Here is a 24,381-nt window from a genome sequence, read left to right as displayed (position 1 = left end):
CGGGCCGGCGGCCGTCGCACCGCCTCCTCAGCTTCTTCCTATTGGCCGGCGGCTGTCGCACCGCCTCCTCAGCTTCTTTCTATTGGCCAGCGCGAGCCATTGATTCGTGAGGCGAGCCTCCATAAGGCAAAAGCTGCAGCTGTCGGCTCTGATTGGACAACCCTATTGGCCAATCAGTGCCAACAGAGTTGAAAATTGGTTTCGGACTGGCGGGCTCTGTTATTCTGCGGCCAATGACCGCACGGGGGCGGGGCCTGTGGGACCGGGGGCCTGAGGCGAGCGCGGCACGGGCCGCCCGGTGCCGATGGAGGCGGCGGTGCCAGGGTGAGGCGGGAGCGGGCTCGGCGGGCGGGCTCGGCCGGGCTGGAGTGGGGCCGGCTGGAGTGGGGCCTGGCGGGCGGGGCCGCCCCCTCACGGGCGGCTCGAGGCCTCGCTGTGCCGCGGCGGGCCGTGCTCTGGTCCCGCTGCAGTTGCGGCCTCCTCGGCCGCCGCTGGCCTCTCGGTTCCCGCCTCCCCTCCCGGGGAGGCCTGTGGGGCGGCGCGGCCTCTGGATGCGCCCCTCGGGGTATCGGTGCTTCTCGCCCTCGGGTGCCGGCTGCCCTCCCCAGAGGAACGGGCGAGCCCTGCCGCTGCTTTCCCCGCCGTGACGCTCCCGCCGCTCTCTCCGCAGCCCGCAGCCTGCCGCAGCCATCAGGCCCATCGACCGTAAGTCCGTCCATCGGATCTGCTCGGGACAGGTGGTGCTCAGCCTCGGCACTGCCGTTAAGGAGCTGGTGGAAAACAGCCTGGACGCTGGAGCTACCAACATCGGTAACCTGTTTCCTCGCAGTGCCATACACCTGCAGAGTACTTCTTTTTCCTTCAAAACAGTGTGCATCATAGCAAATCTACGGAAGCACATTTGCAGTGATTTTACACCTCGGATAAATAAAACATTTTGATCCCCAGGCTCCAGCTGGGGTGCTAGAAGCATAGGGTTTTGTCTGTGGTGTTTTATTTGTAGCCCTTTCTGCCACTAAATAAGGTATGCACCCGTACAGCAGAGCTGATGAGGCTCTGCCGGCCGCTGGCATCAAGCTAGCAGGCAGGTAAGGCAGGGCTGCAGTTTCCAGAGCTGCCAGGAGTATAACTATTATAATTGGGAAAACTTCTGTTCAGGCAAAAGTGCAATGAAGATGAACTTCTTGCACGTTCAGGCTGGTTTGCCTTAGATTGCCCTGACTTCTGACAGCTATAAGGATTTTTTTGTTGTTCATATGGAAAACCATTATTTGGTAAAGTTACTTCAAGTACCAAGTGAATACCGAGTACTGTGTATAAACATAAAGAATTAAAAGACTGTTAATCAATTTTGTAGATATAAAACTTAAAGATCATGGAGCAGAACTGATAGAGGTTTCAGACAATGGAGGTGGAGTGGAAGAGGAAAACTTTGAAGGCTTGAGTAAGTTGAACCTTTTTCATAATTTATATTTGGACATTTTGAAGGCATATTTTCAGTGAGAAAGCTACTTTAAAAAAAGCCAACCAACCAACCAACCCAACAAATTTCCTGTGTTTCCTATTAATTTTTAATGAATGCTCGGCTTTTACATAATACCTGTGTGACCTGCAAGACTTGGGCAAAACTAGTTGAGACTTGTGTAGTGCTATTGTGGTTATAGTTCTTGTAGCTCACAAGTAATCTTTTATTTGATTGCTTGCTTAAGTGGAACAAGGAATAGAAATAATCATAGACGAGAAAGTCCTATAAACGTTCATTTAGATTCGTTCATGTTGAGTCATCACCTACTGTTGAAGGAGTCAAGCTTTGTGAAAGTGACTGCTCTTGAGAGGTGAATTATAAACTTGAATATTTGCTGGAAGTGAACTGACATGGCTCACGCCAGTCCCTACACACCGTGCACAGCACAACAGTGGCTTTCTTGCAGGGTGAAAGTATGGAATCACGGGTGTATCTGAGGATTTTAAAAGAGATCTTGCGTATAGGAAAAGGAGGAATGAAACATTAAGTATTTAATTATTGTGTCTCTAGTAATTATGTAAAATACAATGAATAATATAGGAGTTTTTTTGCTTCCTAATATGCATGCAAAATCTAGACTAGTGTCACTTTGAAGTGAAATCTGTATTTTAAATGTCTTTTTCCAGCTCTGAAACATTATACGTCAAAGATACAAGACTTTTCTGATCTAATACGTGTTGAAACATTTGGGTTTCGAGGTGAAGCTCTGAGTTCACTGTGTGCATTAAGGTATTAATGTTAAACTTCTTATTAGTAGAAAGTTTTTACGTGGACAACAATAACTGAAACCAACTTTTTGGTTTATTGTTATTGATAAAATGAGGGTTTGGAGACTTCCAGTTCCTTATTGTTAGATCAGTTTTGAGAAGTAGGTCGCATTGCACTCCAAGTCCTTTCCAACCAAAATTATTCAATGATTCTAAGCATCTGAAATTAGTGTATGATTCTAAGCACCTGATTAGTCCTTTTATGTACAAAATTTAGCATTACTTAAGTATTCAAATCTTACAATGTGGAACTGTGTATGTGCATAAGTGTTTGATCCTCTGATGTAAAGCACAGTAATATCTAAGTGCTGTTTGCTAGGCTGTAACTCATTAAAACTGTGTTTAAACTCCTCCCAGACCAATCACACATTGAAAATAGCACAGCTTTGGTACAGGGTTCTGTGCATGAGGAATATTCTGCTGTTAGGGATTAGTACGGGGAATGCAGTGTCCCACAAAACCAGACTTGAATGTTGCATTTTATAGGAGAAGCATAACAATGTGCTGCAGCTAGGGAAATGTGACACTACTCTTCGGGTATGGTTTTAGTTGTTTGTGGTGAAGAGTTAGTTTTAATTAAATGACTAGTATTGGTGTAGTTTCTGTGCCTGATTAGGTTGTGAGGAATGGGTAAGAAAGTAGAGTGCTCAGTGAGTAATTCTGTTGCCTCTCTCCTCCCATTAGTGATGTTACCATTTTTACCTGCCATAAGTCAGCAAAGGTTGGGACTCGTTTGGTGTTTGATCACAATGGTAAAATTACTCAGAAAACTCCTTTTCCACGACAACAAGGAACAACTGTTAACATACAGCAGTTATTTTATACTTTGCCAGTGCGGCATAAGGAATTTCAAAGAAACATTAAAAAGGTAGGTTAGATCAGAAGTTATTAATTCAAATGAGCGTTCACAACTCAGAATTTATTCACTGCTGAATGATATTCTGTTCCCTGTAGGTCAGACTCTTTTGTGCCTGTCTTATATCTTCATCAAATAAGAAAACAGTCTTCCTGCATTCTTTCCTCGTTTGTTCTGCAGTGATTGGTTTTAGAGGGACATTCTCAAATTTTGAGAAGAACTAATATCATAGTCACTTTTGTGTGTTTTAAAATCAGGGACTGCTGTGTTAGGGTTAAATATCAATCTTGTAAACATGCTGTTTGTTTTTAAAGCACTATTTTTCACTTTTTTTTTTTTCATTTAGTTGGTAAAGATTTTAAAAAATATTAAACTCGCTCCCTCATCCCTTTTTGTGTTACCTACAAATATTGAATGTTTTGTTCATACATTCTTGTTTTAAAAAGAGACATTTCTTATAAATGTGAACTTTCTTTTTTCCTTTAATAGGAATATGCAAAAATGGTCCAGCTGTTGCAGGCATACTGTATTGTTTCAAAAGGAGTGCGGATTAACTGCACCAACCAAGTTGGCCAGGGGAAAAAAAACTCGGTGGTATCCACTACTGGAAGTGCTAGTTTAAAGGAGAACATTGGAGCAGTGTTTGGGCAAAAACAGGTATTGCTTTTATTATTGAAAAGAGAGATAATAGAGCTGTATAGAGAGATTTATAATATCTAATAACTTGCCCTTAAAAACTGCAAGGGGATGGAGCACGTCTTGAGGTGTGGCACAGCCTGCAGGCTGGGAAAGGAGGAGCGGTGCAGCTTCCCCAGGTTGCATTAACGCTTCTAGCTTTGGTGGAAGAGATGCTCTGATGGAAGAGAAAGGAGTTAGGAGACAGGGTCACTGTGATATCTCTGAGGCCAGTTGTATGAGCTGCTGTGCCAGCCGGCCTCTGAAGGGTTGTGCTTTTGAAAAACAGTGTGGGTACCAAGGTCTGCCTGTCACGAAGCAATTTAAAAAATCCTAAAAATGGTGTGACGTGAAAGTCTTAATTGGGGAGCAGAAAACTGACGTGTTTCTAGCTTTTGCACCCTCTTACTGTGAAACTATGTTTCATTAATGATCTGGTTAATCTCTAAATGGGATTGCATTCAGCCCCTGTAGAGGGGTTGGACTGGAATGGTTTCTAAATCATAGCTATAAAAATAATTCATTATGGCATTGTTTCTGTTTCTCAGTAAGAAGAGCTACTGTCTTCTGGTAGGTTTGGGTATTTTCAGTATTTGACTTGGTCAGCCAACTGGAAAAAGCCCAGCATTTTATCAAATAGATTTTAAGGCTAACAAATAGCAATAAAATAGAAGGAAAACATCTATACATGTTCAATGTTTCACTCCTTTTCTTTTTTTTTTTTAGTTGCAGAGCCTTATCCCTTTTGTTCAGCTGCCTCCTAACGAAGCTGTTTGCGAAGAATATGGACTCAAGGCTTGTGACATGCCCCAAAATCTTTATAGGTAATTAGAAGAGTACAAACCACTGTTGCCAGTGGCATTTTGCCATAACCCAAAATTTAACCCAAAAGTAGTGTTTCTTTTAGCCCCTTATAAAATACTCTTCCATTAAATATGCTCAGTCAGAAAAACTTATTTTCCTTTGCTCCTCCATTGTACCTTAGTGTTACTGTATTCTTATCCAACAGCATTACGGGCTTCATTTCTCGTTGTGACCACGGTGTTGGGAGGAGTGCAACAGACAGACAGTTTTTCTTCATCAACCAACGGCCGTGTGACCCAGCAAAGGTGAGATTTTCGTATCTCTAACACCAGCAGTGCTAACTCGTTTGATGCTCTCCCAAAACCACTGGATTAGTAGCTGATACGTGTTTGTGGCTTGATGTTACAAATTCTTGTCTCAGGTTTTTGTTTTCATTGGGTCTATTGTGTGAACAAAAGCTAATCATACAAGATATGATTTAATACGTTAATTGTTTTGAAGGGGATTAAATAACATACTGGTGGGAAATAGAAGAGAATAGTATTGACATTTACTGTTTCTTCACCTTCTCTGCAGGTTGTCAAGCTGGTGAATGAAGTTTATCACTTATACAATAAACACCAGTATCCATTTGTTGTCCTTAACATTTGTGTAGATTCTGGTAAGTTACGAGTAATTTTCAGTAACTTCAATAAGGTCTGTAAACCTCATTGAAGAGTAAGTTGTATTTATTTAGAGAATGTTGTTAACTTTTATCTGTATGACTCTGTGCTCTGTGGCAATTTTTGGATCTATGGTTGGTGAAGCAGAGGCTGGCTCTAGCTGTGGTTCCACTTTTTTTCCCCCCCTCTACCTTTTCTGTACTGAAAAGCAACTTCTTATCTCATGTAATGAGGAAAAGGCAACCTTATGCTTAGCTTAAACACCAGAAAACTTGTATTGTGTTATTGCACAGAATTAGCTTGTGTTCTTTTTGCTGGAATGTTGAGAAGGTTAAAAGTGTGATTTGCAGACACACTGTGAATGTTAACTGTGGCTCTGGTTTTAATCTTGTGGAATAAACATGGAGGGTGAAAGGACAGAAAACTGATCCAAGGGTGGAATTTTTCTTACTGTTTTTCATTTATAATGTGGTTGTTTTTCTTTCTTTAGAGTGTGTTGACATCAATGTAACTCCAGACAAAAGGCAAATTTTACTTCAGGAGGAAAAGCTTTTATTAGCAATTTTAAAAACTTCTCTGATGGAAATGTTTGGTAATGATGTTAACAAACTGAATGTCAATCAGAAACTTCTGGACATGGCAGGTAGGATACAAAATGTGACAGTTCTGTGTATGATATATGACAGAGAATTGAAAATGGAAAAATGTGTCTTCAAAAAGCCACAGAAGAAATGGAAAAAAATGTCTGGCTGTTAATTGGTATACCATTCAGGGCAGATTTTTCATGTATTGCTTACATTGAAAAATTGTTACTGACATCAAATAATAAAGGAGGACCCCAAGTTATGAAGTGATTGTTTTTGAAATTACACGTCAGCACAACATGATTTACAGTCAACTTTATGGGGAAAAAAATAACACAAAATTAATTGATAATGCTTGAAAAGTATTTCTCCCAAGATAGTGGAAGAGATCCTGTATGTAAATGTCCATGAGAGAGAATGGTCAAGGTCTCATATATGAAATCTGAAATTTCAGTTAATTCGATTTTGAACTTTTATTCTTTTATGATAAGTAAGAAACTACTGATTGTCTTGTGACTGTATAGTCTTTCAAAATTCCATTTCTGTCTTAACACCACCTCATGCTCCTCATTTCTTTCAACAGAACCTTTTCTAGTTTCCTTTTTTACTGACATAGACTCAATTATAGCCTGATTCTTACTGTTATTTTAAATTAATCTTTAGTAAAATACATGTCACACTGACAATTTGTAAGGCTGAAGTTGCCTATTGATCTACAAATCACATATACTACGAGTATCTGTTGTGCCAGCTAGCACCTTGCCAACAGGCTTCTATAGTGACCATCCAAGTGTAAGAGCAATTCACTTTGCATTGTCACTCAGTCATTAAACTTCTGATAATATAAATAAACGTGCTGATGGGACTGACTGCTGTTCCACTTTAAAAAGAGATTACAAATTCACTCACACAAGTATCATTAAGTTTGTATACAAGTCTGTTGGATATTAATGCATTTCAACCCCATCTGTCACTGTGTGAAGCTTTAGGCCTCCTTTGAGGAGTTCGCTATTTTTCTACCTCTCTTTTCATTCCCATTACTAAAGTCCATAACTTAATTCATGTTTCCATTTAACTTCGAATCTTGAAATATTCCTTATTCTGGTTTTATTAGGCAACTTGAAGAAGACGCCTCCTGAAGAGACAGAAGAGCCTCAGGTAGAAGTGCTGCATGACTCTGAGACTGAAAATCCAAGTGGTGAAGGAAAAAGAACAATGACTCTTGCCAGATTAAGGGAGTCATTCTCCCTCCATCAAACAACAGAGAGCAATTTTCGAAGCCCTAAAAGGGTGAAACAGCAGCACAGCTCCCCTAGGCAAATGTCACTTGATAGTGCTCTATGTACTGTAAAGACTCAAAAGGCTGCCTTGACTAAGGAGTCCCAGAGATGTCGTAAGATGGACTCAAAGAGATCAATTCCAAGCAGACATTTGAGAAAATTAGAAGAAAATGCAGATTCTGAATTCCGCAGCACTTCTGAGTCAGATGCTGGATGTAGTACACCAGAAGCTGGGAGCTGCTTCAGTAGTGAACGTGAAATTAGTCCTCCTGAAGAAGAACTTCACAATGAACGTCTTGAAACCACCGGATGTAGTGAGAAATCATTGGAATGTGATGTTCAGGTCTTGGGCACTGAACAGAAGTTAAATCAAGTGAATGACTGGACTAATCAAAGTAAGTTGTCTCAAGAAGCCAATAGCACTTCCTCAAGAGTAAAATGTTTTAAAAGCAGAAGCTCTAGAAGTGATGCAGATGAGTTCAAGGCAGGTGAATGTCCCGAAGTGAAGAATGCCAGGAACAACATGCCCAGTGTTGATGTACTGGTGGAAGTTAAAAAGAAAACTGTGCCACTTGAATTCTCTATGAAGGTTTTAGCAGAAAAGGTAAAAAAGGTAATACAGCAACAACAGAAAAGAACAGAAACACAAAATTACAGAAGATTTAAAGCAAAAATTAGTCCTGGAGAAAATAAAGTAGCAGAAGATGAATTAAGAAAAGAGATCAGGTATTTTTACCTTCTTAACATATTGTGTTCATCAATTAATAGAAATAGATAAGGAAAAATAGACTTGTCTTGGGGGTGTGGGCAGGAGACTTACATCTACCAGTTAGTTTTGGATATATCTTTTATTTAACTTATGCCATTAAAATGTCCATTTGACAAGTTATTTTACCTGACAGAGCACCTGTTTGAACTAAGTGCAAACAGAATGTGGAAAAAGACACTAAGCAGAAGGTCACAAACATCATAGATTTGGCACCGTGCTGCTGCCTTCAGTGTTAGTCACTTGGGCTGTCGCCGTACTGCCTGTTTCTGTGGCATTGTCACCAGGGATGTCAGTGTCACCTGGATAATCTAATGGCATTGTCACCTGGATGGGAGAATTCTGAACGAGTCCTGTCTTAATGATGGACTGTGTTCTGCCAGAAATAGCCTCATCAGTCACTGGTGGGTTCCAGATAATTTGGCTTTTTCACATTCATTTCCTGCTTAAATGAGATTTTTTTATTATTTTGTTTTTAAATGTATAGTATGTTGTGCAGGGGAGAAAAAGATGTGAAGTTTTACAGTCTAACATGATAACTGTAATGTGTAATCTATGATCTGTTTGTGTTTTCTATATACAGTAAAGAAATGTTTGCAAAAATGGAAATAATTGGCCAGTTCAATTTAGGGTTTATAATAGCAAAGTTGAATTCTGATCTCTTCATAATTGACCAACATGCTACTGATGAGAAATACAACTTTGAGATGTTACAACAACACACCGTTCTTCAAGGTCAGAAGCTGATAGCGTAAGTATTTTCAGTGTCTTAACAATAATTTGCAGTTTAATTCAATGTTTCGGAAGGATATGTATGATTCTATTTATGTAGCATTTCACACTTTCAAAACACTTAAGACAGAAGGCATTTTTGTATTCTGTGGAAGTGATTGGCTCAGTAGTGAGATTTTTTTTTTAAACTCAGAGACATTAAATGTTTTACTAGACCTCTGTGTGAGTATCTCTGGATTGTTTCCAAAATGGTCTGCTCTACGTACCTGTGCAATACTGTGTTCCTCTCTCTCTTTCAGGCCTCAAAATCTCAATTTAACAGCGGTAAATGAAACTGTATTAATTGAAAACCTGGAAATATTCAGAAAAAATGGGTTTGATTTTGTCATAAATGAAAATGGTGAGTTTGGGCCAGAATTACTGGAAGTAAAAGAAGTTCAATGGTTTCATTTCATTAAGCAAAAATCCTTTTGGTAGTTATCAGAAACTTTGACATAATATGCGTTATGCTATGTGGGTTTGTTTTTTTTTAAGACTTATGATTCTGTGGTCTCTTTGCAGTTTTTAATAGAACATTGTAGAATATTCATCTTGCCAGCTTTTTTGCAGAAGTTTCCAAAGACTTTGGAGTCACTGACTCGGTGACTGGATATGTATTTTCTGGCTGTGTTACATTAAAATCCTGGTATTTCACTCTAGTGCACTTGCTGGTTCCAGCAGGGCTAGATGCAAATGATACACCTAGTAATTTTAAATGAATAGATATCACTGGTAAATGATGTTCTTTGGTTTTCCTTACGGCTTTAGCATTGACTTGCTCTGTACTTTGCAGCAAGTTGTCTAACCTGCAAGCTCCTTGTTTTCCTTGTACAGCGAGGATCATAAAAGCGCTTTGCTATTTGGGAAGTCACTACAGATTTTTTCCATATTCTTCATTCCAGACTCTCCATTGGTTTTGTCTAAAATGCTTTTATTTATCAATCTCTTACCAACAAAAAAGTTTAATTATTTTGTAGTCACATAACCTCGAAATAGCTTTGTAAACCATTTGTTCTTTGAAATGGAAGGGTTTGTCAGAAGGTAGATCTTTCTGCTTTAAAGTGTGCAAGCAATTTTTTTGTTAATTGCCATAGTTACCACCATGGTTAGTCAATAACATCCATCAAAACACTAAATTTAAACCCTAGCATGTACGCAGATCACATCATATTAATGTATCAAAATAGTTTCTTAATTTTTCTCTCATGTGCTCTGTTTCATTATTAATTACTGCAAATCTTCCAGCTCCTGTAACGCAAAGAGTTAAATTAGTATCGTTGCCAACAAGCAAAAACTGGACATTTGGTCCCCAAGACATAGACGAGCTGATCTTCATGCTGAGCGACTGCCCTGGCGTGATGTGCAGGCCCTCCAGGGTCAGGCAGATGTTTGCTTCCCGAGCCTGCAGGAAGTCTGTGAGTACTGTGCCTGCTGGTTGCTGTCTGATAAATACCACCTTTTCTGGGGTGTTACAGGTGCCTGTACCTGTATATATATGTATATGTACTGCAGGGGAAGCTTATTTACCACTGAGTGTCAACAGCTAATATTCTTCATTTTGTTCCTTGTGGTTTTGTCTAGTGCGACTTGGGTGAAAAAATTCTGGTAGTTTCTGTTTCAAAAGAGTGCACTTAGGAACATACTTAGCTGCATTTTGGTCATCATCTAGGTCTTTCTGCTCCTAACGCCTGGCACAGTATTTATTTACTGTAGCAGCTGAAGTGCTCTCTTACCTGTGCCAGTGACAATGTGGAGAAAGAAAATAATAATTGTGGTTTTTTGCATTTACTTGCAGGTGATGATTGGCACTGCGCTGAATATGCAGGAAATGAGGAAACTGATCACCCACATGGGTGAGATCGAGCACCCCTGGAACTGCCCCCACGGGAGGCCCACCATGAGGCACATAGTCAGTTTAGACCTCATTTCACCAGAATAAGTCAGTTTCTGTTATTAATGTTTAAAATTTTAATTCTTGGCAATATTTTGAGCTTTTATCATGACTCTCTTGAGTAAAAAACATTTTAGCCAGCCTTAAGATGAGAAGACGGTAACAAACTGCAAGGTTTCATTGTTGTTCCTATCAAGTCAACAATATCAACATATTGGAATTCATGTGTAAATAACATTTCTTTTATTGCTATGTGCTGTATTACTTATTTTTGCAATCAAGACTTTTAAAAAATAAATATAAATGTTTATACGTAAAGGTGAAGAGTAGGTGAACTTCATTTTTGTAACAACTACGCTGATTCTTAAAATTAAGTGGAATGTGAATCTAAGTCTTTAGTAGTGCCACAGAACATTCACTTTCTATGTTTATATATCCTGTGTATGATAATTTTAAAGAAAATGTAAACTATATACAAGTGAAAATACTTTTTTTTTTTTACTTTTACTAAAGGTGGGCTTCATTAGATAATTACTTCAAGCATTAATATTGCATTTCATGATTAACCTGCTGACGTCAGTATTTAATGCTTGAATAGAATAATTCATCTGACATATTTACTTTTAATTAATATTGTTCCCATCCATATTCCAAGCAATTTTTTTCAAGAATCTCTAAGAATGAATGGGAAAAAGCTGTCTCACCAGGCACTGCCCATCAGGTGAGTCTAAGTTCTGTCTCCGTAGAATCAAAATAGCTAGAAAATTGTCCTTTTTGAGTCAAAGACCCATTCAAACAACTATCTAGGCTCTCCCTTGCCCGTTGGACCGGGGTCTGACCCCAGAGATCCGTGTTGGTTGTTGCCCCTCCTTGCCTTTACCCTGAGTGGGTGCGCCGGGGCCCGGCCCTCCCGAGGGCGTTAGAGGCCCCCGCGGTGGGCCGGGGCCTGGGCCCGTGAGGGGGGCTCGGGCCTGCCCCGCCTGAGGGGGCGTGCGGGGCCGGTGCCGTCCGTAAACGGTCCCTGGGGGTCGCACAACCCCCGGTTACCGGCGCGTCCCGCCGGCCACTCTACGAAGGCGGACCGGCGCCGGCCCCCCCGCCGCTCCCGTGCCAAGCGGAGGTAATGCCGCCCGGACGCGGGCAGGGGCGGCCTCTTCTCAGGGCGGGCCCGGCGGCGGCAGGTCGCTCCCCCGGCGCGGGGCGGTCCCGTTGGTGTGGTGACGGCCGCCATAGGGCCGCCGGCAGCCGGATGCCGTCGCCCGCCCGGGCCCTGCCCGCGGGTGCGATGCTGTGGTTGCCCGGCGGAGCCAGGCGCTGACCGGCGGCGAACGGCGGTGAGAACATGGCGGGTGGCCGAGGCCGCCCTTGCCAGCCCTGCGGCGGGCGGGCCCGGGGCTGCTGGTACGAAGCGACCATCAGCAGTGAAATGAGTGGGAGTTGGGGTTACAGCCGTTCAAGCGGTCTGGTAGCTTTCAAGTAGCTCTTACCTGGCAAAGTAACTTTATTTTTATAAGCTATGGTGGTTATTCTATGTTGTGGTTCAATCTGCAGCTCATAACTTTGAAAGCAGGTTAAATCAATAATACTAGTGCAGCTGTAACTTTCAAGAAACTCACCAAACTCACGTTTCTGAGAAATCGTCTTCAACTTTTCCACACAATTAAGCCTAGATGCCTAAAACCATGCTAGTGAAGATGGAGACCCCCGCGTGGCAAAAGCGAGTCCGTGGACAACAGTTGTGTGGTGGTGGTGAGGATGGGCTTTGTGGGGGTCCTTCCCAGGCACCGCTGCCTGTTAGCCCGGCACAAGCCGAGACCAGGGCCTTGGGGAGCCATCACTGCAGGGAGAACCCAAAATACATGCATGTGTAATCAGGAAGAAAAAAGTGATAATTTTTCATGTAGTTAGCTGTTCTGTTGTTCTTTTTTTTTTATCAAACAGATTATAGGAGAAACAATCTTTACATAAGCCAGTAAATGTTCAGAGGGAAAATACACATTGAGACAATTCAATAGCCATGGCAAAGGACAAGAAGAAAGAAGGCAAGAAGACAGAAAGATCAGCACGTTCTTCTATTCCCACGCAAAATACTACAGCTGGGAGTAGTTCAACAAAGCTGACAGATTTGCAGACCTTAGTCAACGAAGGGGAAGAAACGCAGGCAAATCCAGTCATACCGCATAAAGAACCAGAAAAGGTAGAGGAGCCTCCAGTCCCAGATGTTCCTCAATACAAGGAACCTCTTCTTACTGAAGTTATTGTAAAAAGGTATGCTTGTTACAAATGCATCCATGAGGTCAAGGATTCTCATTTAAGTATCTCTGGTGTACCCGGTGTCATGGATTTGACTTTTGATTGGAGGCAATGAATCGGGTTATTCAGACCTAGTGGTCATGACACCTTATGAGAGTGATGCCCATGGAATTCAGTTGCCTTCCTGCGTCCTTGCGTGTTGCTGGGGCCCTCTGCTTGCCAAAAGCCTCATTTGTTTTGCTTGTTCATCTACAGTGAAGTTCTGTCTAAGTATACAGACAGTGGAGAAAATGTAGCTTTGTCATTTAATGTTCAGTTGCTGCTGCCTTTTAATGTTTAGGGCTGTTCATATCCCTTCAGAATATCCAAAACTGAAGATACAGGCAAATGGCAGCGTTAACTAAATCCTTTGGTAGTTCAAGGGGACTATACGTCATGTTTCACGTACTGGCCAGGTTGCCTGGTTGTAAGCTAGTAAATGTTACCAGTGTGCTTTGTTTCCTTAATTAGAAGAAATATGTGTCTGAGGCAACACAACAGTTATGTGAAATATTAAAAGGAAGGTGCAAAAAATTGGAAATTTTGTTGTAGCTCATTTTTCTACACAAGATGCAACATCTGGCCTGTGTGTAGACTGTGGTAAATCAAAGGTAATTTATTACATGTCTGTTGTGATTTGGTCTACTGGCAGTGACTTGAAATCTTCATTTTAGCTTGTTTTCCTTGTAGCTATGAAGGTGAAAAAGTCAATGGATTGTATGAGGGTGAAGGATTTGCATATTTTGAGGGCGGAAATACGTATAAGGTGAGTATATAAATTAAAAAAAAAAAAGTAGTAGTAGATCAAGTTCTTTTTCTGGGACTGGCAAGCTATTTCTTTTAATGTACATGGAAGTTGAGCACTTAGAATGTGTAAGCATTGAAAACTCTGATGGTTTCTGGCCTTAAAACTTCATTTGAAACTAGTAGTTAGAAGGGAATTCCTATGTCATTATTTTCAAATCTTACAGTCGCTGTAGGCTTCAGTTGTGGTAAGAATAAATTTGCAAATGATGCTCTTTTCATTTTAAAGGGTATGTTTTCTGACGGGCTCATGCACGGACATGGAACTTACACATGGGCTGATGGAGTGAAGTATGAGGTAAAGTGCAGTTTAATTTATAACTGAACACATGTGCAAATTCAAGGAAAGTGGATAAGTTGTAGTAATTGGTACAATATGGCAACTGCAGAGCTATGGGCAGTGATTTCAATCACAAGCCTGACTTCTCCCAGATAGCTGGGGAATGAGTCTTAGTTTTTTTAAATGTTGTCATTTAATCTTTTAGGGAACATTTGTTAAGAATGTGCAGATGTTTAATGGCTGTTACACATGGAACGATGGCAGCGTTTACGAAGGGTCAGTCAAGAATGGAGTTAGGCATGGATTTGGATTTTTCAGAAGTGGTACTCGTCCTGTTTCTTACATTGGCTATTGGTGTGAAGGCAAAAGGCATGGAAAGGTGAGTGAGAACACCAAAGGGGAGCATGGTCCTGGGTGACCACCTTCTGGAACGGCAAAGACTCTTTTGTGCCGTTGCATGGTCTTGTGCTATGTAGAGACCGTTTTTCCTAAGGATCTTCTCTGAAGTTGTGAATGCTAATTAAAACAATTGTGATGGGATCTTGTTTGTAGTGGAAGAGATGAAGGCTATCCTAAAAAGAGTAATTGGAGTATTATGTGATTTGTCCTTTACACTGCTCCAAGTAGATGGTGACAAAGTCAAAACTGACGGCTGCATCAGTAGCCACCTAACAATGACAGAACAATTAGCTTCCCAGGAATGGCGAAGTGATCCCACCTCCCACGTGTGTTAAGCAGACCAAGTAAGATAATTACAATTAAGACTGCTTTATCTAGTGTAAGTAACATCTAGTTCCAACTTTTTGAAGGCGGGTAGTGCTTTTATCTGTCTCTGTTCTGTGCATCCGGATTGAGACACTCTTCTGGGCCTGACATTTTGAAGTCTGATGCTCAGCATGTGAGGAAAATCCATCCTAATAACATGGGGGTTTGTTCTGTGTCGCTGATGAGACACTAAAATCAGACAGGCTGTTGTGGGTGGTCATCAATGTGTTCTGAGAGGAAGCTGTCAGATAAAGAACAATTAACACTGTAGACCTGCTGTTGGAAATTGAATTCTGAATGAGTCAGAAAACTGGTCTACCTCGGGGTGACTGCTGTGATTCAGAGAGCTGACTTTGGCAACTTAAAGTATTTCAAGTGGTCTGAGAAACATAATAAACTTTGACTTAGTGCAAAATGATTTTTTTTGAACACTTGGGGTTTTTTAATGTCTTAAGTAATATTCATCTAAAGAGTTTGCTTTTTTAATTTCATTTTATCACTTCAGCTGCTTTCAGTACAGTGTCTCAAAGTGCTGTATGTAAAACTGTGATTCCATGTGTCTTACAATTTGTGTGTGATCTTTTATTATTGCAGATGAATATTTAGGTATTTAAATTAACTATACTGTTTGTTTCAGGGTACCATTTATTATGATCAGCAACGTACCTCTTGGTATTCAGGTGACTGGGTAAATAACATCAAAGAAGGATGGGGGATGAGATGGTAAATGTGATAACACTTGTTCTTATTTTCATATTTTTTTATTTTACATGTATTGTTCAGTTTCTCCCACTGTTTAAAATGAATACAAATTCTGCCATTTCACAGTAGTGTGTACGTTCTACAGGGGAATAAATAGTTGTACAAAGTGCTTTATAATAATAAAACAGACCTTCTCTATAGCTTACATTTTTATGTGGTATATTTCTGCTGATCATTCCCACAAAAGAATGTCTAAAGGCAAAATCCAAAATCAGCCTTGGTGAACCACGATTCAACATTTAAAAACAAATAAACTTGATTGATTTGAACAGATGGAGCTGCTTTCATGAATAATTGAATTATTTGTGGAATTATATATAAAAGAATATTTTTATTAGCTATGGTGATGACTGAAAAAAAAGAACTGGTTAATATTTTTGCAGTGTTAAAAATAGGTTAACAATCAAACCTCTCTATCCATGTTACATTGAGCCAGCTTTCAAATTAATGGTTATATTTAGCATTAATAAATGCTAAATTTATTAACAGTGACATTTTGCCTAAACCGTGCTTTCATAAGATCCACTTAGAATTTACTGTGAACGAGTCATTAACTGCTGCTGTTTTCTTGCAGCTATAAGTCTGGAAATATCTATGAAGGTCAGTGGGAGAAAAATGTACGTCATGGAAAAGGAAGGATGCGGTGGTTGACAGCTAATCAGGAGTACATGGGACAGTGGGTGTATGGTGTGCAGGTATTGATGTCTCCCCATAAGCTCTGTAGTTCAGCATCTGTCTGTCACTGCAGTAAAACCAGGTGGGGAGTTTTGTGCAGGATCAAGAGAGCTTTGTATGATTTTTGCCAGTTGGGGTAGTGAAAATAATGCTGTTTATTGTAAGTTGATTCTCATGTTAGCAATATTCAAACTCTTAAAAGGCTTTTGACTTAGTCTTACAAAATGATAATTTAATTCTCTAATGTAAAACAGAAACCTTTTTCATAAAAATAAAAGTTTGAAAAGTTAAATGTTTGTGACTACTTGAGATATGACTTCAGCAAGATGTTCTCGGGTTTTTTAACACACAATTTTTTTTTCAGCATGGATATGGGACTCACATATGGTTTTTGAAGAGAATGCCTGCATCTCAGTATGCTTTGAGGAATGAATACATAGGTGATTTTGTAAAAGGGGAACGGCACGGACGTGGCAAGTTCATATATGCCAGTGGAGCCGTGTACGATGGGGAATGGCTTTGTAATAAGAAGCACGGCAAGGTGAGTACTGGGGAGCAGTAAGACAAACCTGCAGACAGCACCAGAGGAGACTGTTCTGTTCTGCTCTGTATAGTGGATCTCTAGATTTCTGTATGGAGAACTACATACCATTTGCATTGTGGATGGAATCCCAACGTAAAGGGCAGAGTCCACCGAAAGCAGTAGGAGTCCTTCCAAGGACCTTGCTGAGCCCCAGATTTGACACTGGGGTTAGAAGTGTCTTGTTTGTATAAAGAAATACGATTTACTGGGGATGTTTTCCATGCAGTAAGTGCATATTGATTTTTGCAGTGGCTGGTCAGTACTTTCACTCTTACACTATGAGCTGCTGGGTATCAAGCTATCCTCGCACAGAGGTGTTCTCATGTTAACAGGCTGTTCTAAAATAAACCTGTGAGCAGAGTGCCACGTTTGCAAACTAAAGATTGCAAATAAGTCTTTCTATAAGGAGAGGGAATATTTTTTTCCTCAAAATACTTTTCAAAATCAAACAGATACATAGGCAGTTCTTCATTCCAACAGTGTTCTTTAATTAACAGATGACAAAGTACTTTATAAAAGAGGGTAGGAAAAATAATTTCACTTTATTTTGTCTCATATATTGTACTTTAGGTAAGATTCTTAAAAGGAAATTTGATTGAGAGCATTAGTGTTATTTTTTCTGATCTTTAATTTATATTGAAATCTGTCTGTAGGGCAAGTTTGTCTTCAAGAATGGTCATGTTTATGAAGGAGAGTTCGTAAATGACTGTATAGTAGAATATCCAGGTTTTCAAGTGGATGCAGTGGATGCAGAGGAGCTGAGCGCCATTTGCCCAGGAGGTAATTTTGGCACTGGTAAGCAGCTTAAGAAAACAAATGCTACTCAGTTCACATTTTGTTGTTCCTTTTTACCGTAATGTGAAGCTGTTTGCACTTTCTCAAGAGCCAGACATGTTTCTTCAAAGAACTTTGATGAAGATGGGAGTTACCTTAACAATTAATGACTTTTGCTCCCCTGTTTCTTGTTTCCTGTGTGTGACAGTGAGGTGAGTGACACATCCACACTACTCCTCGTCATGCTTTTGGAACACTGGTGTCTGAAAGCTTCCTCACTTACACAGTATCTGCATTTCCTTTTGGCTAGGGGTTGGATTGGACAGAATTACTCTTCAGTTGTTTTGCTGTTGATTATGAAATCTCTACTCTTGCTATAAAGGAGTCTATTATTTTCAGTTTGAAGTCAGTAAGAAAAGAAGGAATAATGTATGCTTTATTTTCCCTCTGCGTGTGTGTATATTTTTAACTTCATTTTAATTTTTTCTAATTTATTTTATTTGCATGGTAGAAAACATCACAGTCATGAACGGCTCAGATAATACTTCTGTTCTGGGATCAAATATTGAGTTGGATATATCTTCACTGCTTGACTTGTTTCCAGCAGAAGAGAGACATGAAGAAGCAAAACAAGTAAGAGTCTACTGTTTGATATTTTCAGTTTTCCCCCGTGGTGTGTGTCATATTATTTTTATTTCTGGTTTATTTGTACTAAAGTAACTCTTTTCGTAAACTATTCGAAAGTCTGAAGGCTGTGAAAACAGAAAAGCAAAAAGAATGAATGGGCAGTATTACCCTTTTCTGAGCTTCCACTAGAAAACAACAAAAAATATGTTAACATGTCATTCATCAGCTTCCTTTAACTACTGTGAGGTTTATCTGCTGACAGAGACTTAATTTTATCAGTCACCAAAAAATGTGTCTTATAACTACATTTGAGTAATGTTCTCATGAGCATTTAACCAGGGATATGCTCCTCGAAGTTACAAGATAAAAGCATTCTGTGCCCCGTTACAGAGCAGTACAGGCTGATCCCTGCTTGCTGTGAGACGATGCTGAAAACATATCCTGCTTTGTTTAGGTAGAATTTGCTGTGTTGAGGCATGTTACAGAACTGAGAAGAATTTACACGTTCTACAGCAGCTTAGGCTGTGATCATTCTCTTGACAACACCTTCCTCATGACAAAGCTCCAGTTTTGGAGATTTCTGAAGGACTGTCAGTTCCATCAATCCAACATAACTCTTGCCGAAATGGATCGGATACTGAGCGGTTTGTATTTCTGTCCATGGGGGCTGGAATCTAGGAGTTTTAATAGTGAACTGTGGAGATTTGGAGTGGCAAGTTCTACCCCTAGCTCAGCTCTGGCAGCTAAGTGCCCTGAGCGAGGACCTCTGTGCCTGAGTTCTCAGTGGATGTATTAACACTTCTCCAAGCACTTCGGGTGCTTAAGTGAGAAAATGCAAAATTAAAATCACAACTTGGCTTCCCCTTTCATTCTGTGTGCTGAGTGGATGCATTCTAGAAAGAGAGAATTTTAATGATTCAGCTCTAGGTGAGCAGTTCTCCCTTCACCTGCTTGTGTTCGGAGGTGATGCTGAGTCTGGCCTGGCTCTGCCAGGAGTGTTGTTACTCTGTGGGGGGTAGAGATGGAGAGGATAAGAAAGGCTGATGAGTCAATATGCTTATAAGCATTTTAATTTACGTGATAACAATAGAGATTTTTTTTTTCAAAATTTTTAGGTGATAAAACACCACTTGAGGAGATCCATTGTCCACATGAGACTTTACTGTTCAGAACATTTCTATCTTACCTTGTCTGGCTAGCATTTCGTATCTATTATGAAGAGCACAAGTAAGTTTCATCTTAGTGACATTTATTTCAGTGTAATCACTTTGAGGCTTCCCAGACAAGAGTGTTTTTCTTTCAACTGTAGAGAGAAAGGTCCTTATCTGCAGAAGTGTTTCTTAGAAATGATGTCCAGGAACGTTATTCCCGCTGCCTGCCGTATCCAAGGTAAGTAATGGTATTTCTTCTGTACCGGGCAGAATTCACCAATTAGTACCACAGACATCACAGTTTTATTGTAACTGTATTTTTTTCTCAATTAATTTTTAAAGGTATCTTATTTTCGGAAGAACGATACACAGTTTTTGCCATGAGCTATGTCAACAAATGCTGGGAAATTTACAGAGATTTTTGTAGGCCGAGTACCAGACCTCCATTCGAACCTACGATGAATATGAGGCACTTCCTTTGGATGCTGAATGTAATAATCTAAATTATTTCATTTTGTGTGTGTGAGTAGATGTGCTTTATTTGTTCAGCTTATATCAGCATTTTAAAATATGGCCTGTGGCTTCTGCATGGTTAAAAAGATAGGAGTGATGTTATTTGTACAAACTGTCCAACAAATGTTAAAGGGACAGTTGTTCAACAGAATTTATTTATGTACTTAGTATGGTTTAACCCAGCTGGCAGCGGGGACCACCGTCCACCGGCGCAGCTCTCCCCCTTCCTCCAGAAGGGCAGGGAGAAGAGGAGGGGAAGGGAAAGGAAAAAGCCTGGTGGGTAGAGATAAAGACAGTTCAATAGAAACAGTAACAGGAAAGGAAAATACAATAAAAATAATGACACAAGTCACTCTCACCACCTGGTGAATTGATCCTGAGCAGTGACCATGGATTCTGGCCCCCCAGCCAACCCTCATTTATGTACCGAGCACAAAGTCTGTGGTACAGAATATTCCATTGGCTGCTCCATTGTTCTCTTTATGCTCCTTCTTAGCTTCTGTGGGAAGCTGAAAAGGGTCCTTGAAAAATACAAACATCACCTGGCGGTAACCAAACCAATGTACATTACTGACTTATCATATTACTCCTTTCCTACCAAACCTGAAACTAGCAACCATTAGAAAGAAAATTAACTCTGTCCCAGCTGAAGCCAGGACAGTTCTTCTGCAGGGTTGAATTCTGATTTCGTGGTTAGTCATTTCAAATAATCAAATCTTGGACAGACGTTTTTTAAGGGACTATAAATATTTTTGCTGTTTCTCCCTCTGCCCCCTCCAATCCTGTAAAATATATATACAAAAATGTCTTATTGGTAGAAATCAAAGACTGGCAGCTTTTGAAATAACAGGATAAATGATTTTAATAATGTATTAATTTAATATACTGCAAGATGAACATGAGGTTCTATACTAAAATTCAGTAATTCAGGGACAGATCAAGATTGCACTGAAGCTAGGGAACAATTTCCATTGATATGCCTGGGTTCTGGGTCACTGTTCAAATCCAAGCCTTTTATCATGAAAAAAAATTAATAAAGATACCAGATGGCAAATTTGTAATTTTTTATATTTTTATTATGAGCTTTCACAAATTCTTTGTTAACACTGTTTTTGCAGTTTAGGAAGCGTTGCCATGGACTTCAGTAGGGCCAGAATTTCACTCTCACTAATTACCTGTGTGGAAGTGTCATTTGAAACGACTTGAAGTTTTGATGCAGGCTTTAAAGGGAGTTTGATTAGGCACTTTGTAAAAAAAAAAGGAGTTTGATTAGTGTGGGCACTCGGTAAGTGCTGGTAACATGTAACATTTACTCTTACCTAGGATTTTAAACTTCTCAGCAAAGAATTAACTGCTTCAAGACTTGTGGAAATACTTGTCAAGGACGGTCCTCTCCGTGACAGCAGTAGTGCCAACCTGGAGCAGGAGGTGTGTATGGAAAGAACTTATCACAGCTCATTGCTGCAGGAACAATTCAAATTACTTTTTTAAAATGCTGCAAATACTGCCCTATCTGCTAGAACAGGAGGCAAATTAAGTAATTTATTCCAAAAAAATAGAGTCCAGTCTTGAGTATCTGTTTTTGCCTTCCTCCATTCTGCCTGTACCTTCTAGTTTAGCTGATGTACTTGGGTGTTTTGCTTATTCCCTTGCCCTTTGAGTACCCTCTGGGCACACCTGACCGAGCAGCTCATCCCGAAGGGTGACGCTGTGTTTCGGGGAGGCTGCTGCGAGTGATGGTCTGTCCGTGGGGCAGTTTCCTGACGGGGTGTATGTGTGAGTCTCGGCGCTCCCCGCTGCCGAGGGGTGCGCTGGAAATGTGAAGGTGGGTCAGTCATTAAGATGTGAACCCACTGATCCTGAGAATCTGGCCATCCAAGAAACCTGCCATTGATGTGCAAGTGCTGCCCCTTGGGCGAGGTCGAGTAGTGAGGGCAGAAGTCTCTGGTGGTACCTGGCATCTGGCCGGCTGTGGAGGCCTTCACCCCTCAGGAGTTACCTCCTGCTCTGACCGTCCGTTGTGAATGACATAATGGAATTCATTGTTCTGAACAGGGCCTGATAAACTGAACACACAGTGTAAGTCTTACTAAGGCATTCATTATATACCCATTTTGAGGGTGTCTGGAAGCATCATACGTGATTAAAGATTTTAGGTAATAGCAATAGTTGTGTGTTATTTATTAGAAAAATTTCTTGTAGCTCCAGATACAGCAAAAACTGTGCAGTGTTTTATTTCAATATGACTTGTCAAAGGCATAACACAGTATATCACCTGCTGAATTTTTTGAGCTTTGGCTGTTTTCAGTTTTTCTTCAGAAGCAGGGTTGTTTGAATAGATAAATGAGGCCAGTGAGGCTTCACAAACAATCCCTTCTGAGTTCTTTGCTTGCTCTGGTACATATGCCTGTTAATGAAGGGATTTTGCAAAAAAGAATGAATTAATCACTGTGTTTGTTTTGCTCTAGTTGGTTTTTCTTGAATTTGTTGAAGCTCTTCTGGATTGTGCTTTGGTGTATGTTACCCGTGATATGATTAAGGAGCAAGTAGACGGTGACTATCAGAAAATAAGCAGCTTTAGAACTGAGAATCTCTCCAAGGGAACCACAAACACGTCTCTGTACCCACAATATTCTCTGTCCCAGGTAAAGTTGCTGCAGACCTGTTAAATATTATTATATGTCCTCTTAGAGGGGGAAGGCAGGACCTGCAGATGGTCTGTGTTTCGTGAACATAGAAACCAATTTCCTCTTTTTGCATGAACAGTCATTTGATGGGGTCCTTCTGCTTTTTCTGTTTGTAGCTACCTTAGATTGTAACATCAGTACAGGCAGTTTGAACACACATGCACATTTCCCTAGATAACTCTAAATGCACAGAAAGTACTTGCAGGTCTTTGGTGCCCAAAGGGGAATTGACAGGTTGGGACTGGTGGAAGAGATGCCTCTGCTTTAAGTTGAGTGTCTAAAATGACCCTGTGGAAATGGCAGTTGTGTGTAACAAGACCTGCAGTTTCCCAGCAGTTCAGCTGTGCTCTCTTCTTGCTGAACTTCAGAATAAAGATTTTGTAGGTTGTAAGATGCTGCCTGTGATGCTGGTGCAATTTAGATACATGGGGCAGTTGAAGGAATGACATAGAAATTATGGAATTATGCACAAGATGGAAGTATTAATTCAAAGAGCATTCACAAACAGGCAGTTTCACAGTGTCTAAGCCAGTAGTGCCAGGGAACACCACCACTTCCCATTCTCTGGGCAGTTCCCATTCCTTTGCATCACTGCCAGCATTCACGCAGGTGCGCAGTGAAATGGTCCAGTTAAAATAATCAGATTTTCCAAAACTAACAGAAAGTCTTAATTTAAAGATTTATTGAATGTAAAATTCTTCTACTTTTTATTAGTACACTTACAGCAGAAGTATGATTGATACAGACATAACCGATGATGTTTCCGAGGCAGCTGAGCTCTCTGCTTGTTTGGGGTTGTCTTCAAGCAAAATTGTCATCTCACAAGACAAAATAAAGAAATACGAGGTATGTAAAAAGCCCACGCTGAAAGATGGAGGAGAGGGTTTGCAATTCAGGTAGTTTTAAGTTTTGAAAGGGACTGGAATTTCATCTAATTCTAAATACAGTGTGTTCCTGGATCCATGTATGAGCCCAGCAGTGGTGCATTTCCATGGCTAACAGAGTCTGCTCCCACATGGACCCTCAGTTGTTGTTACTTCGAATATTGGGTGGTATCTTCTGCATTAACTAAAACAGTAGTGAATAAAGCTGCAGTTTTCTCTTTATTTGCAAGTTGGGGAGTGAGAAGTGGGCAGAGAGATTTAGAAGCAGTGGGGAAGCCAACTGCAATATAATCCCTAACACATTTTTCAGAATTCTTCCAGCAAACTTTTCACCTTCACCACCTTTACAGTTTTGTACCCAGTGCATGACTGTAATGAGGTTCTTCATATTCCAAGAACAAAAATGGATTGTTTTACCCCTGTCATCTCAGGGGAAGATAGTAAGGATTATTGGTTTGTACTGCAATCATGGAAATCAGACAGAATTTGGAAACTTCTCAACTTTTAGAATACCAACACTTAGAATTGTGCTTGACCTGACTTTTATTGTCAGTTGTCTGAAAAGAGCGGCATCATGAGGCTGCAGAAGATGCTTGGGATGACAGTTGGCGAGATTTCAGAGCATCCTTCTTGGATGTACTCTCAATTCTCTCCTTTTCACTCAGTGTAATTCCTGGAGTATATTTCTAGTCAGGAATAGAAATTCATTGTTTCCTCAGAAGTGATTAAATCATAGTGTGTAGAGCAACGTGTAAGAACAGAGGGACGTGTCTGAAGACAGGAACAGGAGCTTTCATTCTCTGCACTTGTTTTTCCCAAGCTCGGGAACAGGGTAACCCCCCTTCCCTGCTTGGTGGCAAAATGAAGTGTTATCACCAATTTGCTAATACTTGAAAGTGTGAAACACTATTGCAATTTAAGTGTTTTAAAATAGGCATAATAGCAGGAGCATTGGGTGGACAGACCACTTTGGAGATGGGAGTGTGGGTGACTCCAAGGGACA

General features: G+C 40.5%; 2 protein-coding genes across 7 annotated transcripts in view; both read left to right on the top strand.

Annotated features, from left to right (window-relative positions):
* The first annotated feature begins 216 nt into the window (after positions 1–216).
* PMS2 (PMS1 homolog 2, mismatch repair system component) lies at positions 217–10,899 on the top strand. Of its 2 annotated transcripts, XM_014951408.1 has the most exons (15): positions 217–324; positions 671–810; positions 1,358–1,444; positions 2,152–2,254; positions 2,977–3,160; positions 3,638–3,805; positions 4,550–4,647; positions 4,833–4,932; positions 5,204–5,288; positions 5,780–5,932; positions 6,988–7,879; positions 8,503–8,670; positions 8,951–9,051; positions 9,936–10,105; positions 10,486–10,899. In XM_014951408.1, exons 1-15 carry the CDS (start codon positions 305–307, stop codon positions 10,627–10,629), a joined length of 2,613 nt encoding a protein of 870 aa, XP_014806894.1. In that variant the 5' UTR covers positions 217–304; the 3' UTR covers positions 10,630–10,899. The 2 variants fall into 2 exon arrangements, 1 of the variants encoding a protein (XP_014806894.1); XR_001413074.1 differs by lacking the exon at positions 10,486–10,899 and having other exon boundaries at positions 8,503–8,654; positions 9,936–10,073.
* A 356-nt stretch (positions 10,900–11,255) lies between these two features.
* LOC106893436 (radial spoke head 10 homolog B2-like) overlaps positions 11,256–24,381 on the top strand; it is a 16,207-nt gene continuing 3,081 nt past the window's right edge. For 2 of the 5 annotated variants that reach the window (XM_014951405.1, XM_014951400.1), the window contains exons 1-17: positions 11,506–11,701; positions 12,523–12,849; positions 13,564–13,639; positions 13,907–13,975; positions 14,163–14,336; positions 15,360–15,445; positions 16,059–16,179; positions 16,524–16,700; positions 17,396–17,537; positions 18,028–18,149; positions 18,598–18,787; positions 19,259–19,370; positions 19,453–19,532; positions 19,637–19,785; positions 21,131–21,235; positions 22,276–22,452; positions 23,209–23,340. In XM_014951405.1, coding sequence (XP_014806891.1) covers positions 12,599–12,849; positions 13,564–13,639; positions 13,907–13,975; positions 14,163–14,336; positions 15,360–15,445; positions 16,059–16,179; positions 16,524–16,700; positions 17,396–17,537; positions 18,028–18,149; positions 18,598–18,787; positions 19,259–19,370; positions 19,453–19,532; positions 19,637–19,785; positions 21,131–21,235; positions 22,276–22,452; positions 23,209–23,340 — 2,163 coding nt within the window. In that variant the 5' untranslated portion in view covers positions 11,506–11,701; positions 12,523–12,598. Of the gene's footprint in view, positions 11,303–11,505; positions 11,702–11,798; positions 11,916–12,522; positions 12,850–13,563; positions 13,640–13,906; positions 13,976–14,162; positions 14,337–15,359; positions 15,446–16,058; positions 16,180–16,523; positions 16,701–17,395; positions 17,538–18,027; positions 18,150–18,597; positions 18,788–19,258; positions 19,371–19,452; positions 19,533–19,636; positions 19,786–21,130; positions 21,236–22,275; positions 22,453–23,208; positions 23,341–24,381 lie in introns of those variants that run through there. The other 3 variants (XM_014951403.1, XM_014951404.1, XM_014951401.1) reach the window with 3 other exon arrangements.

Source organism: Calidris pugnax, unplaced genomic scaffold (genome assembly GCF_001431845.1).
Source record: "Calidris pugnax isolate Ruff unplaced genomic scaffold, ASM143184v1 scaffold198, whole genome shotgun sequence".
NCBI lineage: Eukaryota > Metazoa > Chordata > Aves > Charadriiformes > Scolopacidae > Calidris > Calidris pugnax.
Note: the sequence above shows the minus strand (reverse complement) of the source record. Positions and strands in the feature narration are given on the sequence as shown.

Excerpts from the sequence above, each read along its gene's own strand:
- PMS2 (XM_014951408.1), top strand. The coding sequence starts at position 305 with ATGGAGGCGGCGGTGCCAGG. Across the intron at positions 4,648-4,832 it reads ATGCCCCAAAATCTTTATAG|CATTACGGGCTTCATTTCTC; the intron begins GTAATTAGAAGA and ends CTTATCCAACAG. Across the intron at positions 5,933-6,987 it reads GAAACTTCTGGACATGGCAG|GCAACTTGAAGAAGACGCCT; the intron begins GTAGGATACAAA and ends TGGTTTTATTAG.